The sequence below is a fragment of the Myotis brandtii genome, unplaced genomic scaffold (genome assembly GCF_000412655.1).
Source record: "Myotis brandtii unplaced genomic scaffold, ASM41265v1 scaffold630, whole genome shotgun sequence".
In the NCBI taxonomy this organism is placed as follows: Eukaryota; Metazoa; Chordata; class Mammalia; order Chiroptera; family Vespertilionidae; genus Myotis; species Myotis brandtii.
The window spans coordinates 2,307,528-2,324,461 of record NW_005370412.1 but is presented as its reverse complement, the minus strand read 5'-3'; the positions used below and the strand labels follow the sequence as shown (position 1 = coordinate 2,324,461).

The following is a 16,934-nucleotide window of genomic DNA, read 5'->3' as shown; positions in this document are numbered from 1 at the left end:
CTAACATCCCTATCTCTCCCCACACCTCATGCACATAGTGCACACAAGTAAGCTACATTTATTTTCCTCTTTTTTCTCAAAGCCCACATTTCTGGATTACATCCGGCCACGTTCCTGGACTTGCCGCTACGTGTTTTAGAAGCTTGGACTTGGTTTCCTTCCTTGACACTGAAGACTGGGTATTCTGCCTGACTTGGGGTCAGCATCTATTTCCAGCTGTTACTGATGAAGTTATCCCTGTTGTTTGGACCACTCCAGGCTTGACAGATGACTCACTCCATCCCTAGGTCATCTGGAGCTGAGCTGTTGGAAGTTTACTGGACTTAATGTACACTTAAGCAGTGCTTTTTTGTATTACTTTGCGGAGAAGGAAGACTTAATAGCTAACGTAATGACAGATGTTTGCTGGGTCATATTGGCTTAAGCCTCAGAAATTAAATGTTTTCTTTCTCGACTATCTAATTAGAGGCTAAACATCATGTTTTCTTGGCCATTGAATTAGCCAAAACACTTATGAAGAAATCATTTAAATACCTCTGGCTTAGAAATTTTTTCATGCACAGTGGTGGAATGTATGCTAATTAACCATGCAATTGGGAAAGAAAAGAATATGGAATGTTTTGCTATTTCTAGTAGAGAGAAAATATCTACTTTCCAAAGATAATCTTATTATAAATCCTAATTTGTGGGTGGTTGTTCTTCTCAGCCTGTATTTTTTTGAAAAAAGTTTGGTTCTACCCAAGTTTTATCTTGTTTTACTATACAGTGTAGGTCATGGTTTCTATGAAGCAAAATTACATCTTTCACCTTGAATTCTTGAGGTTTCATTCATAATATTATATATGAGAAGAACAGAAATAGGATGGGAAAGAGAAAGAAGGCACGGGACAAAGAAAAATATTTCCTCATAACTTTCAAAGAAATTTTTTTTAAAAACTTGCGGAATCAATCATATGTTTAAATTATTTTATCATGTAACTTGTATGGAAAATAATTTTTAAAAACTTTAAGGTCATAACTTCTTTTAAGTTATTTAGAAGTATCCTTTGGTACAGTTATTTTATTGTCTAATAACTACTGACTTGAATTAATTTGCAGACTAGTAAGTCTGTAACAGAAGTATTAATCGCCTCCAATAATATTAAAGTGATTCTTAAAGATCCAGAAGCTGGCTTCTCTATTTGCTCAATTATACTTTTAGTGGTATTTTACTTTAGGTGAAACAAATTATGTGCTCATTTTCAGGAAAATGTACTCTTTTATGTGATGTTCCCATGTTATAAGATGCCCATTGCTCATACGGTGTGATGTGGAGGACTTATTTTGTTTGTATGTATGAGGTGTGACTATGTTTGTAAAGATTGAGCATTGGAGGGAGTATTTGAGGCCATGCATGTAGTTCAACTTTCCACCCAAAGAAGTAAGACTTACGAATTATTCAAAAAATTACTGTTATTTGAGGCAGACAACTTGAGAGGCCCTCTTGGAATTCTAACAGGCCTACTGTTATCCAAACGGTTTGGGGAAGTCTTTTCCAAATTGTTTTAAAGACAGTGTGAGTCTTATAAGAAGGTAGAAGGAGTTTCTTAATAGTCACAACTTAATCTGTAGCACAAGTACTCAATTTAATCACCTATTTTATTCCCCATACCTTTGATTCAGGTGAATTTAGGCAGTTTTTAAACATCACATCCAATTTCAACAGACAAAAGTGCACCTCAAGGTTATCTTCCACAGTAATTATCTGCACAGTGGTAGTGTGATTGTAATGGAACCATAACCTCCAAACAGGACTGCTTTAATATACCTTCTAATTGCTGGTGTTTTTATTAAGAATTAAAATTAGTCAACCACTTGTTGACTAAACTTCTAACTGCATTTTAAATTCACATCCAATTTCAACAGACAAAAGTGCACCTCAAGGTTATCTTCCACAGTAATTATGTGCACAGTGGTAGTGTGATTGTAATGGAACCATAACCTCCAAACAGGACTGCTTTAATATACCTTCTAATTGCTGGTGTTTTTATTAAGAATTAAAATTAGTCAACCACTTGTTGACTAAACTTATAACTGCTTTTTAAATATTAGGGAGCTGATAAAACAAGATTGATGTAAGACTTGGTTATGAATAAGCCAATCTATTAAAGTGAGAGAATGGAATTCTTAGGTCTGTATTTCTGTTAAGTACTGTAAACATATACTCTCATTGAGAAGACTTTGTTGTTCTGTACTGATTCTAAATAGTTTATTTATTGGATTTATCAAGGCTACTTAAAAAAAAACACCAAAATAAAACTCCCAGCCCTAGCTGGTTTGGCTCAGTGGATAGAGAGAGCGTTGGCCTTTGACTGAAGGGTCCCAGATTTGATTCCGGTCAAGGGCACATGCCTGAGTTGGTGGGCTCGATCCCCAGTAGGGGCATGCAGGAGGCAGCTGATCAATGATTCTCTCTCATCATTGATGTTTCTATCTTTCCCTTCCTCTCTGAAAACAATAAAAATATATTTTAAAAGTTAACTCTATCAGTTAAAAAAATACAAAAAACCTCTCATCTTCCCTTTGTTTATTAGTGATTTTTTTCCTGCCCTAGATTTTTATGTGACAACAAATAATTTGTGTATAATTGGAGACACTTTAGAATGATAAGACTTTCCTAAGAAATTTTCAGAAACACTCAAAGGAATAGCAACTTTCTGTGAAAGAAACTTAGTTTGGTAGCCATGATCTTTTATCACTAGCTGCTTTTAGCAAAAGCCTTTAAACAAAACAAAAACTTCTTAGTAATATGTTTCAGGAAGATTGATTGATTCTTTTTCCCCTCTTGCTAAAATTATTTTCAGTTACTGGATGATACTTTTTTCCTTTGAATGTAATAAAATTAAAATTTCTTTCCTGTAAGAGATATTAATGGATAGTAACTATTATTTTGAGTTTGTTATCCAAGAGAACAACTAAGAGCTCTAACTTTGCCATAAATTTGTTAGGTGCTTTTATATTCTCAATCCTGGGTAATGAAGGAAAATGGAGGTTTTTTGCTTTTTGGTGGACTAATGTACTGCAGTTGCCTTACATTAGAATTTAATTAGAAAATTGAGACTACAACATTTGGAAGCAAAAGGAGTGGGGAAATGTTTTGTGGGTTTTTTTTTCCTTTTTAATCATTGCAAGGTAAAAGTGAATGACATTGACAGGTTAAAGTACAGAGTGTAAATGTTCTATATTTGCAAACAGATTATGCTGTAGAAGTAATTCATTTAGTATGGGCAGTTTTCATCTATCAAAATTATACTTACCTGGAAAATTGGATCCTGAAGTCAGAGAAAACATATCAGAACATTGTGTGCTTAAAAGCTGGTCATGTGGGTTGTGTAGCCTGAAAAGATATAATTTATGAATTGTTGAAGTCTTTTATGCAAAAAAGATAATCTTTGTTTTGTGTGATCATAAGTAATTTTGTGTACAGTTCTTTGTTTTGTATGGGGAAAAATAATGAAGGTAAACTCATACAACTGTAGGGAACAGGTGGCCTGGACCAGTTAAAGAATAAATTGTTACACTTTAGCCCAGAATGTAAAAAACAGATAAAATATCGCTGCTTCTGGTTGAGATAGAGATGGGGTGCTAGAGCCCTTCGTGTTTGAACACCCATTTTCTCCTACCCCCAAGTTTGAAAACCAGTAATGCAGGGAGAAAAGAGCATTCCGTGGATATCCAAATCCGAGGATGCTCTGGTACCTTATGTGAAATGGCATATTTACGTATAACCTACATATCCTCCTGTACAATTTAATCTCTAGATTACCTATAATCCATAATATGATGTAAATGGTATGTGAGTGGTTATACTGTATTGTTTAGGGAATAATGACAAGGAAGAAAGTCTGTACATGTTAAGGAGATGCAAGCATCATAGGCTTAATTAACTACATAGTACACATCAGCAACAATCTAAATTTTTTTCAAATATTTCCCATCCACAGTTAGTTAAATCTGCAGGTGCAGGATGTGTGGATATGGAGGGCCCACTGTATGGTAGTTACAGCCAAAAAAATACTCTCTAGTTACCCTCCATGGTGTGGCTTTACTCACCTGTCTCTGTAGACGAGTGGGAAGGTGAAAACTCTTCAGAAATCAGACATGCCCCCTCCTTGACGAATTTATTAAAGTTTAGCTTCCTGTCCTTTTAGGCTCAGCTTGCATGTGGACCCAAATTAGTTGGTCCATGTATCTGACTAATAAAGAATACCAGTTTGTAAACATACCATGAGAAATCATTTCACACATGGAGTGATATACTCAGGTTGGCATCGTCACTGAATCTGTTCTCTGTAGAAACACAACTTACTGTATGATGAGAAAAATGAATGTATTTTAAACTGAATCACCACCATGTGCCAGGTACTGTGCTATGCACTAAAGGTACACTTATGAATAAGACAGAAGCCATATTACTGCCCTGGCTGGGTAGCTCAGTTAGTTCTAGCATTGTCCAATATGCCAAGGTTTCGGGTTTGATTCCTGATCAGGGCACATAAAAGAATTGACCAATTAGTGCATAAATAAGTGGAACAACAAAAATCAATGTTTGTCTGTCTCTCTCCCCCTTTCTCTAAAATCAGTGCATTTTAAAAAGCATTTCACATCCTGTAGGCACACTCATGTGGAATCAGGAGGAGGGTACTTAGATGAAATCTGACTTGAAACTAAGACAATTGGTGACATCAGTTCAATTTTAGTGGAGTCCTTTTGTGGAAACAATACTAGAGGCTATCCTGCCCCAAGAGAAGAGTTTGGCTGAGCAGTGCCTAGCTTTCTCAGTGTCTCTTCTTTATCATTTCTGGTTAATGCCTTCATTTTTTAGTTACATTAAACAGTTCTGGCCTACTTCACATTCAGACTCCTTCAGGGAACTTTGCATGCTGCGTTTAAGTGCCCACAGATGTGTGTGTAAACCCTGCCCACACACTGGGAAGATGAGTTGGTAAAAAGGACATCGTTGCAAAAGTGCACCTACTGTTCCTTGTACTTTTCCCAGTTCAGGGCATGTTTAATGATCACACCGACTCGCTCTCTTCTGAAGCCCCAGAGGAGGACTGCTGCTGAGTTGATGTTAAGCAGCCAACAGAAGTCAGCCAACACCAGCAAGCAATATTGGCCCCATCTACAACTCTGACTGTCACTTCTATGTCTTAATGTTTCTATTTAGGAAAACTATTACCTGCTCATCTTGCATTTTTATCTTACTCCATTTTAGGGTTCTCTTGGTATAATTCAAAATTAGGAGAGGATCTTTCACAAAAGTAGCAGTTGTATTCTGAATGGTCTTAGTGTAATGCTCTTATCTTCTTATCTACTGTACTTACTACTTTACATACTTCTTCGACTTTAACCCAGACCTTTGCTCAGGAAACAGCATGTATAATCACACCATTGCAAGGATAGAAAGTGAGAAGTAACTTTTTTTAACACTTAAGGAACCATATTCTTTTTAAATATATATTTTTCATTGATTTCAGAGAGGAAGGCAGAGAGAGAGATGAAAACATCAATGATGAGAGAGAATCATTGATTGGCTGCCTCCTGCACGCCCCCTACTGGGGGTGGGGGAGTTCAGCCTGTGCTCTTGGCTAGAATCAAACCTGGGACCCTGTAGTCCCCTGGCGAATGCTCTATTCACTGAGCCAAACCGGCTAGGGTGAGAAGTAACCTTTGATGTCTTTTACTTCCCACCACAGTTCCAATCACTTCCCAAATCCTATAGACTTTTCTTTGTATCTCTTGAATTTGTTCACTTATCTCTATTTCGTCTATCAATGTCCTGCTTAGATTTTTTAAAACTAGGTTAAGATTATGCAAGGTGGTACTTTGTTCTTCCAGTACCTAAATGCTTGATAAACCATGTTTAAGCTGATGTTGGAGTTTTGGGACCTTTGAGTTCATTATGTTGGTATGGTTCCTCATTATAACGCGGAGTCACAACACCAGTGTGGGGCGAGGATGGCAAATACACTTTGGGAGAAAATTACCTTCCACCTGCTTGTGCATTGCATCACCGGTTTTGAAGGTTGCCAGTCCTTAATGGTGAACTATATGTGTGCTATGTGAATGCTATATGTGTATTTTAATTCTTGGAAAATCTAGAAAAAAATTAGAGTGATGGAAGACAGGGCTAAATAAAGGCTAAAAGTGTTTGATTAGGAGAATGAAAAGGGGTCTTCGAGATTGCTTTTATTTTCAACATTTTGCTTATATTTCTCATTACTATTACTCCGGAAACCAGAAATTTGTCTATCAATACAAAAGCAATAGAACTGTCTCGTTGATTTTCAAACGTCACGTGTTGGCACTGTGCTTGGCACCAAGGAATATGACGATTGAACAAGGTAAGTTTTCTTTCCTTCTGAAAGTTATTTTCCAGACTAGAGGCATCTAGACGCTGGGATTCCACCGGCATTAGTTGGCATTAAGGCTCCATCATGTACAAAGTGACCTCTGGTGGCTGCAAGGGGCATGGGCTCAACTCCATGGTGCAAAAGTGTTTATCACACTCAATCCTGAGAACAGGTTTTCGAACAAGACCCAACGATTTTGCCTCGGTTGGCTCCGGCTTGAGTGCATTTCTTTTTGTTTCCAGCCCCTGCGCCTCTCCTTCCACCCCAACGCCCCCCCGCCCCGCAAAAATGTTCCGACGAAGGAATGCCTTCCGCGTGCTCGGGAGGGCGTGGCTTAAGTGTCCTAGGAAGACTGGATCTAGATTGCAAGGACGGGACAACCCCCACAATAAAGCCTCAACCAGTGGCAACTCAGGTTTTAATTACCCATTTTCCCCAGAATTTGGCTTTTAGAAAAACATGCAAAACAGTGAAAAGTGTGTGTGTGGTGGCGGTGACGCCAGCAACCCTTAAGGGACGGTAAGGTGGGCCCCCCCCCCCGGGCGAGAGGGATAGCGCATGCGCACTATCGCCAGCCCGTGGGTGGAAGCCCTCCGGATACTCTCGGGCTCTGTGAGAACGGCCCGATAAAACATTTTTATTCTGTTGCTACTGAACTTGTGCTGCGATTTAAAACACATTAATTCCCAGAGCGACTGTTGGGATTCTTAGCTGTCTCCCTCCTTCTCAGGCACCGCCGAGGACAGCCGTCATTAAGAGCGGCTGAGGGCCGGGGTCCTAGGTTGCTATGACGACACGTAGGCGTTCCAAGAAAAGGCGGAACGCAAGATGTCTGGCGGGAAATGTGATTATGAATACGGGTTGCAAGTGTCCGTTTCCCTGGAAGTCTGAGACAGAAACGGTGCGAACGGTACCCGACCCGAGCCTGTGGAGCTGGCGTGCGAGGGCGCTGCCCGTGGGTAGCCGGACACCGGGCCGACAGAGGTGCCGGCGGTCGGTGGGGCCAGCGTGTCCTTCCCGACTCGGACGCTGACCCTGACCCCACCACAGGCTTCTTAGTCGCGTTGGGCGGGGAACGCAGAAGTCTCCCCAAGGAAGGCAAACCCATGATAGACGAATTGTTAACTCCGACATTTAACATAAGCTCATAACGGGTCTCTCCCTCTTTTTTTTTTTTTGCCTGCAGGTCACTGGCAGCCCTGCCTAACATGCTGCTGATTTGTTTCTAGGTTAGCTTTCTGGAAGGATATTTCAAATTACTAAGGAGAGTGATTTGAGGCATTGTTTATTATGGCTCACCCGAAAACGCCCTCCACATCTCTCGAGGGCAAAAAATTAAACGTCTCTGCATCCAAGGAAGAGACAGGTAAAGTTTTTCACGGGTCCTACAGACGTAAATAATCACGGCCATAGACAGAAATCATGATCTGTCCACCGTTTTCTTTCATCTGAGAGTTCAGGATACCTTAATTAGCGTCGTTTTTTTTCAATACACTTGTTGCAATAAAAGCCATTCTCTTTATAGTATTTTTGAGTCAGGCTGCTGTTTCACTATTCCACCTGTGTAATTTATTTTCAAAGGCTGATTACTTTATATTGTTTTAAATTCACCCTATTTTAAATACCAATAATTGTATGAAACAGTACCTTTTTTTTTTTTTTTGGTACCTAGTGAGGAACCAGTTTGTATCAGGCTTTTGTAATTATTACAAATGAAAATAATACCTTATATAATATATTCATTCCTATACAGATAAATGCAAATCTGTATTAGAATAAGAATCAGCTGGACTCATTCTTCGTTTGTAGGAGAGGTTGTGCTAAAGCCACATCTGAAGTTTATTTTTTTTCTATTTCCTCTGATAACTCCGATACCACCCCAGACTTTCAAGAAACAGATTTGATAATGTGAACTTTAGAGGTTTTGATGGTGATCAAAGCATGATACCTCCTTATAGAAATTAACACAAGCCACACTAAGTGAGGGGCAGAAACTAGTGGAGAGTTCTGTAAGAGTGACAGCCTAACTTTCCTTGACTGACTTTATAGGAGACTTTTTCCTGTATTAGCCCTACCTTTACACCTCCTCCGCTCTAGTCAAGCTGAGTAGGACACTCTTTGTACTGTTCTTCCTCTAACAATTTGCTCAGATTATTCCACTCTCTTCATTTCCAAAAATCCCAATTCTACTTTTACTTTTAAACCTAATCCAGATCCCATTCACTCTATAAATGCCCAATGTACTGTAATTATTTCCACCTTTGAACTCACATAGAAAAAATATACAAAATAATTTGACAGTTTTGAGAACAGGAGGCTTCTTTTGTCATTTTTCACATCACTAGGAAAATAGACATTCTCATCATCTTAAGGCTGTCCAAGTTAACTGAGCAAGTGAAGTGAATTTATTTTTCAACTTTGAATTTGGAGTAATGGAATAATGAGTTTTTGAACCTGTGTCTGATGGAAGTGTAAGTAGGGCAGGCAATATGAGTTGCTTTTTCTTGATCAGATGCTGTTGAGTATTTTAAATATTCTTGGCAACCAGATGCAGTGTTTCTTCTGTTAGAAACATATAAAATGGGATTGGTGAGACAGCCTGGGAACCGCCAACTAACTCCAAAAAAACCACAATACGCTTTTTTCCCCATTGCTTTCCTAGGACTTCCTGAAATAAGACAGAGAAAAAATATGGTGGATCGCTCAAAACCCTGTCCAACTCCCCTTCAGAATGAGTTCATCCCTCAGGAAGTTCTTCTTTCTCTGACCTCTGCAGCCAATGCTGGTTCTTGTCCTGAAAACTTACTGCCTCTTAAGAAAACTAAAGCCCCAAAGGTGTGTATATACACGTATAAAGTACTTTGGAAAACTTAGCTTTTTGGTATCCAGTTCATTATTTATTGAGCATATGTTATGTATTCCAGAGTCTCTTAAAAAGTATGTTTACATTATTTTCCTATATTGAAATCTAAAATCTTTTGCATGGATGTTTCTAAGGAAATACTTGAGTATTGCCATTAACTTGTTTTTGTGTGATTTACCTAAATGATCACTACTGCTCTTAGTCTTGATAGTTTCCTTTCATATTGAAGAATTGTTCAAGTTTCAGTCTTTCTCCATAATATTGAATAAGAATTTTGCTCTCTCTCCTTTTTTTATGTAGAATAAACAAATGCCCTTAATGTAAATACTCAAAATGGTTAATATGTTTTCTTTGACTAGTGCGCCCTCTGCTGTGTATTCACGTTTTTGTTCTTTACCAGGGTACCCTTCCGCGCGCTGTTGATCACGTCTGGCATCACCCTATTCGAAGGAATAAGTTCAAATATCTGATTGACCATCCTGTTTCCCTAACGGGAGCTGGAAGGTAAAAAAGGAAGATAGTAGGGGTCGATGCAGATGAACATTTGTTTTTTTATTTCTTATGATTTCCTTGGGAGGGGCAGCATTGGAAAAATCATAATCAAACATTTTGAAGCTTTCAGTATCTTTGATGAGTCACAGTACAATCTGAAGAGGGACCTCCACCTTATCAGTAGGATGGCAGTAGGTGCTAACTGTACTTTTAGTTTGTTTAAAAAATTTTTTCGTATATATCTCTTTTTAAAAAAATATTTATTGTTGAAAGTATTACATAGGTCCTCCTTTTTTCTCCATTAACCTCTTCTAGCCTGCTGTCACCCACCTCCCCAGGCCCTCACCATTCCATTGTCCGTATCCTCCTTTTTCCCCCATTAACCTCTTCTAGCCTGCTGTCACCCGCCTCCCCAGGCCCTCACCATTCCATTGTCCGTGTCCACGAGTTATGCATATATGCATACAAGTTCATTGCTTGATCTCTTCCCATCCACCCTCCCCTGCCTTCCCTGAGGTCCAACAGTCTGTAAATTTTCTTTTTGCATGCCTTTCTTTATTTGTCCCCTTACTTGCCTATTCCTTGTGCCCTAGTAAAAGGGACAGGATCATACAGGCAGAATGCCTCTAGTCCCTCTTGTTTTTTGTATATCTGAGGAATGCTGGGTAACATAGCTTCAAGATGTGGAAAACCTTGACAAATAAGTGCTTAAGCCCTGGTTTTCCTCAAAGTGAACCCTTAACCTTTACACTGTTTCAGATCAAATCCATAAATACTCTTTGTTGTTGTTGTTTGTTTTTTTTAAATATATTTTTTATTGATTTTTTACAGAGAGGAAGGTAGAGGGATAGAGAGAATGCCTCTAGTCCCTCTTGTTTTTTGTATATCTGAGGAATGCTGGGTAACATAGCTTCAAGATGTGGAAAACCTTGACAAATAAGTGCTTAAGCCCTGGTTTTCCTCAAGTCCACAGGTTAACCTTTACACTGTTTCAGATCAAATCCGTAAATACTCTTTGTTGTTTTTATATCATTCCTAAAAATATTCTAAATGTCGACATTTTCCTGTGAAAGATTGTGACCTGCTCATTTCCTGTGCATGGCCCATTCGTCAGCGTAACTCTCTGTTTGCTTCTTACTGAAATATCACTTCATCTGAAAAAAACAAATGTTTACTGGTACTTGGGTAGGTTATTCAGTCTTTCTGAGTTCTGTTTTCTCATTTATGAAAAGAGAATAATAGACAGGCTCCATTTTGTGCACCTCCCAGGGATATAGAACAACAAATGCAATGATGAATGGAAGAGCACTTGTAAAACTACACAGTGCTCTTTAAATATATGAGGTGTTAGCTATATCAGTATTAGAAAAGGTGGCAGAAACTTGGGCCATTGACTTTTGTGTCCTGGGGTCTAAGTGTCATAAAGTGTATTTTATGCCATCAGATCATGGCTATAGTTATTAATAGTAATAATCAGTAGTTATGAGAGGTTTGAAGTACTTTGAAAAATAATTAGCTATATCTGAATATGGCAATTAACTGACATTAAAGCTTCAATGTCAAAAGACTTCTGACTTGGAACTTTTTTAATGCGCAGATCTGTTTTGTGGTAGACAGGATAATGGCTTCCCCAGAATGTTCTCACTGTAACCCTCGGAAGCTTACATGGCAAAAGGGACTTGTCAGATGTGATTAAGGTTAAGGACCTTGAGATGGAAAGATTATCCTGGATTATCAGGATGGGCCCAAATTAATTGCCCAAGTCTTTAAAAGTGGAAAAGGAAGGCAGTGGAATCGGTTGGAGCAGGGATCCTCAAACTTTTTAAACAGGGGGCCAGTTCACTGTCCCTCAGACCGTTGGAGGGCCGGACTATAGTTTAAAAAAAAACTATGAACAAATTCCTATGCACACTGCACATATCTTATTTTGAAGTAAAAAAACAGAACGGGAACAAATACAATATTTGTATTTGCACGTGGCCCGCGGGCTGTAGTTTGAGGACCCCTGGGTTGGAGAGATGAGACAGGAGGAGAAGGATGACAGATTTGAAATCTAAGAGGGATTCAGCCTGCCATTGCTGGCTTCGAGGATGGAGGAAGCGAGAAAACAAGCTGAGAATTGTCCTTGGCCACTAGAAGCTGGGAATGGCCTTCAGCTGACAACCATCCAGGCGAACCAATAGACTGTATTCCATAATGACTCTACCAATTAAAATCGGGGGGAGGGACAGAGACTTCTGAGAATTATGTGCAGTAAGTGACATGATTATAACCTCCGTAGGGAGATAAATCTAGTAGAAGCATGTAGACTACCAGAGAAACGTGAGAATGCACACAAAAATAACAACAACTCGGAGGAGTGATTTTGGCATTGGCAAAAGACAAGAGGACCAACCAATGGAATGATAGAAGGGTGGCTCTAAAATGAATGTGTTAGTGATAGGTGGATCTCGAGGGCTAAGGATGGGAAGCAATCCGTTATGGATGCGGAGATTTTGATGAGTAGAGTGGTGGTGCTAACTGACAGAATTAATGAATGTTGGAGGATGAACGTTAGCATGGAGGAAGATACCAGCTGTGCCAGGAGGTAACAAATGTGATAAGTGAGATTTGATGACATTGACAGGGAAGAACTCGTAGGTAAAGAACAGAGGGATGAGGACAGAGTGTGGTGGAGCATTTCCGTTTAGTAGCCAGGAGGTCACGGAGAAGTCCAAGGGGTAGCAGTTAGAGAGGGTGGAAGAACCAGGGAGTCCAGCAACACAGGACAGAGGAGAGTGCCTTTAAAAAGAGAGGTGACCAACCCTGGAAAAAATCCAGGGAAGTAGTGGGAGATAAGAACTGATAACTTAGCAGTGGAAAGTCATTGTCGGCTTCCTGGAGAATAGTTTTAGAACAGAGACGAAGATGGAAATCAGATTTTTGGGAAATTTCAAGAAGTTGGATGTTTAACTGAAAATGAGAGGTAGATGATAGATCCATGGATGGATCAACCGATCGATCGTGGTAAAATGACAATGCGTGGTCAGGGCAGATTTTTAGAAGGGGGAAAGACTTCAGTTATAGGCCAAGGAGAATGTTCCAATAGAGGGGGGAGATACACAGAGGTTATGATTGGTGAAATGAGATCCTCAAGGATGTGGGCAAAGATGAAATCAAGGACATAAGTGGAGGAAATAATCCTGAGAAAGGGAATATATCTTAAACTGAGATGGAAGGACAGGAATTTGTGATGTGAGTGAGAAGGTGGAGGAGAGAAGAATATGGGGAGAACTCATGTCTAAAGCCTCAGCCCTGGTAAGTATGAGGAGACCAGTTTTGTGCCCCTTTCTAACCATGAGAAGTCTGTGTGGGTCTTACCAACTCTCATCCAGCTGCCAGACTGAAAGTCGACTTTATAAATATATTTTTCTTACTTTTCAGGGATATTTCTTTTCTGTACGATGTTAAATATGTTAAAGGAGAGCCGAGGGAGGGTGTACTTTGCCCCCCACGTTCAAAACCTTCACTACAGTCAAATGACGGTGCCATTGTGCCTCATAAGGTAAAGAGAGAATTTGAGCCTGTTGGGACTACAACTAAGAGGTTCTTTGCTAGGCTCTTCGGGGTTAGGCTTCACCCTTTGGGACTGGCTTCACCTGTTGGGGGGCTAGGCTCTGCCTTTCGGGACTGGCTTTGGAAGAAAAGGAAAAAAGGAATTTGATAAATAATTTCATCTTCCTCTCTTTACTTGAAAAAAAGGTTTTCCCAAAATCTACAGCAGTGTTGTACTATAACTACGATCTGCATTGCTTACCAGTTTTCTTAGTGCTTTTAGTTATTTCTAGAAAATGGTGTTTAGTGAGAAAAGAGCAAAAGTATCTTATTTTAAGCCATTTTCCAAACTACTGTTATTCACTTTAATCTAGAAAATGCAATTTAGGAGATTAATTTTTTTTTTTTTAGAATCCACAGTTTAAAGTTGTAGAATTCTTATTTGGGGGATATTGCTAAGGTGAATTTTAAATTCCTATTTAATTTTAAAGTCAGTGGATTTCTGAATAGTATATGGGACACCTGTAACTAATAGACCAAAGTTATTATGTAATTCAAATTTTTTTAAAAGACATGCTCTGCCAATTTTTTTTTTTTTACTACTTGCCATGTCCCGTATTACTAATATTATTTTTCTAATCAAAATCTCTTAATAAATAGCATCCTTTTGGGACAGGAATAAGGATTTGGGCAATTCTTTTTAAAAAAAAAATCTAATGTTTTCATTCTTGTCATTCTTCTTAAGCCAAAGAAACTAACAGATACTTTGATTCCTGAAGAATTTCACATTGTGTCAAGTACAGGAGTTTCAGGTTTGGAGTGTTATGATGAGTGAGTACTATGTTATATACTGAATATCTCCCTCTCCCTCTCGTACCCTCCCTTCCACTCTAAAAAAAAAAAATCAATGGAAAACATATCCTTGGGTGAGGATTAACAACAACAACAAACTAGAACTGGATTAATGTTTTATAATGAAACTAGAGGCCCAATGCACAAATTTCGTGCAAGAGTGGGCCTTCCTGCCCCCAACTGCTGGCACCGGCTTCCCTCCGGCCACCAGCAAGCACCCGGGACCTGGGCTTCCCTTGCAGCCCCGGCTTCATCTGGAAGGTTGTCTAGAAGGACATCTGGTCTACTTTCCATATTACACTTTTATTATTATAGATATCCAGAATGTCTCACTCTTTTTACCTTATCTAGTACATATGTTATATGGCATTTCCTTGTGATGATGGGTTTTAGGATAATATTTTGCCAAGTAACTAAATAGAACTGGTTTTGGGGGTAACTTTTAATTTTTATATAGTTAAAACTATTAAAAAGTTACAAAAATAGGACGCTCTATCCTGACTCACCGAATACTTCATTTGCTTTACAGGCAGACAGACACACACACACACACACACACACACACACGCACGCACACACACTATTCAAGAGTAAGTTGGAGACATCATGACTCTTTACCAAAAATACTTATTTTATATTTCCTATCGACCCACTAGTTATAGATCTTTTTATGACTTTTTAACTCCATCATTTCTCCTGTATTTATTATTTTGCATTTTACCATATGGACTCATGGATTTCTTTTTGTTTTCAGTAGGTTATAATTCTTCACTATGATATTTATTTCGATGTTCAAAAATTTTCAGATTTGGCCAATGTCAGCTCCTTTGAGCTAGCTCTTGTGTTCTTTAAGCGTGTCCCCAAAAGCCTTTGAATGTTCTCTTATTTTCTGACCTCGATAAGACTTCTAGGTTCACCTTGTATTTCACAACTTCAGCTCTGGAATAAGCTCTGAGTCACTTCTCCAAGGAGTCCTGATTCCGTTTAGTGGTGAATGATATTTAGAAAGCAAGATCTGGGTGCTAGGTGTGCTCATTGCCCCCGGGGTATCTCCTCACATACTCATTTTTTAAACGGAGTCTTTATATTCCCTGGAGATTGTTCACTGATCTGAATTCTGAAAATGGACTTTATTAACCAACTGTGTTCCAGTAGGGGGGAAGAACCAAAGGAAATGCTTATTAACTAGGGGGAGGAGAAAGGATGTATAAATAATAATGAGTTTAAAGGATTGCCAGATCATTCTCCTCACGATACTCATCTAGCTCTAAACAAGCACTTCCAGAGGGCAGATCAGGCTGGGAGTCAGGAAGACTGAGTTCTGTTTAGTCACTTAACTGCTTACGTCAGTGTTCTTAGAAAATTCTTCCACTTTGAAAAGGCTGTTTCTTATTTGTAATTCCAGTTTGTTCCTGGGAGCATGTCCGTGCAGCAGCCACTTACTCTGCCACCATTTTTTTCCTTCCCTGATTCTTCCAAAAGGCTGTTTTTTAAGTGAATATAGGAAATTTTCATATTGTGATATATTAAGGAATATGATTAAAGCTCCTTTGTTAAAAAAAAAAAGCTCCAAATATGATAAATGTCATTACACCTGTATCTGTAGATGTCTGAGACTATTTAGGCATGATGTTGTGTGCAAGATGGCGGATCTCTCTCATTACCGTCCAGCTTCTCAGTTCCTTGAGGTCTGAAGTTGTTGATCATGTTGTGATATGGGATACATTTCTCCCAGTAACATTTGCCTGTCTTATTTATTGCAGCAAATATACGACTCTCCTCAAAGATAGTGAAAACAGGCTATTGCTCTTCCCATCCATGTAAGTACAATTTATTTTTGAAAGTGTTTCTTAGAAAGGATAACTGTATATACTGTATATAAATACACAGTTTTCTTGGTACTTTATTACATAAAAATATTAAAATGACAGCAGAAACCCTAGATAATAATTGCCCACAATTCTGTTATCTAATCACTGTTTTCATTTGTCCAATTGAATACTCAGTTTTTACATATTTATCATGTTTAAGTACTATAAAATGCTTCCTGACAGTTTTAACATTCTTTTGATTGTTTTTAAATTTTTTTTTATTGTGGTAAGAACATAACGTGAGATCTACTCTCTTAACAAATGTTTGTACAATACAGTGTTAACTCTGAGTATAGTGCTACAGAAAATCTGCAGAGCTTACCTTGCATAACAGAAACTTCATGCCTGCTAATTAGCAAGTTCCTGTTTCCCTCTCCTGCCAGCCCCTGGACACCACAATTCCAATCCATAATTCTATGAGTTCGACTATTTTAGATGCTTCATGTGAGTGTAATCATGCAGTATTGTCCTTCTGTAACTGGCTTATTTCACTTTGTGTCATATCTTCCAGGTTCATACACGTTGTTGTATGTAGCAGAATTTCCTTGTTTTTTAAGTCTGAATAATATCTCAGTGCCTGTATATACCACTTTTTCTCTATCCATTCATTCATCAATGGACATCTATGCTGTTTCTACATGTTGTGACTAGTTTTGCAGTGAATATGGGGGTGCTAATAATCTCTCTGAGATCCTGATTTCAATTCTTTTGGATGAATACTCAGAAGTGGGATTGCGGGATCATATATAATAAAGTATATAAAATACACAGAATACTTTTATATGCTGCATTTAACCATTAGTATTTCTCCATTTCACTAGTCTTTTTTAAAAAAAATTTTTTATTGATTTCAGAGAGGAAGTGAGAGGGAGAGAGAGATGGAAACATCAATGATGAGAGAGAATCATTGATCAGCTGCCTCCTACA

At 38.6% G+C, this 16,934-nt stretch overlaps 2 protein-coding genes across 2 annotated transcripts in view; both read left to right on the top strand.

Annotated features, from left to right (window-relative positions):
- Nucleotides 1-462, top strand: part of SOAT1 (sterol O-acyltransferase 1) — a 39,437-nt gene extending 38,975 nt beyond the window's left edge. The window contains exon 15 of the mRNA XM_005880251.2: nucleotides 83-462. Coding sequence (XP_005880313.1) covers nucleotides 83-139 — 57 coding nt within the window. The 3' untranslated portion in view covers nucleotides 140-462. The remainder of the gene's footprint in view (nucleotides 1-82) is intronic.
- A 5,909-nt stretch (nucleotides 463-6,371) lies between these two features.
- The window catches only part of AXDND1 (axonemal dynein light chain domain containing 1), a 57,728-nt gene continuing 47,165 nt past the window's right edge, over nucleotides 6,372-16,934 (top strand). Inside the window, exons 1-7 of the mRNA XM_005880250.2 lie at nucleotides 6,372-6,386; nucleotides 7,582-7,761; nucleotides 9,058-9,230; nucleotides 9,659-9,762; nucleotides 13,174-13,294; nucleotides 14,030-14,115; nucleotides 15,900-15,956. Coding sequence (XP_005880312.1) covers nucleotides 7,686-7,761; nucleotides 9,058-9,230; nucleotides 9,659-9,762; nucleotides 13,174-13,294; nucleotides 14,030-14,115; nucleotides 15,900-15,956 — 617 coding nt within the window. The 5' untranslated portion in view covers nucleotides 6,372-6,386; nucleotides 7,582-7,685. The remainder of the gene's footprint in view (nucleotides 6,387-7,581; nucleotides 7,762-9,057; nucleotides 9,231-9,658; nucleotides 9,763-13,173; nucleotides 13,295-14,029; nucleotides 14,116-15,899; nucleotides 15,957-16,934) is intronic.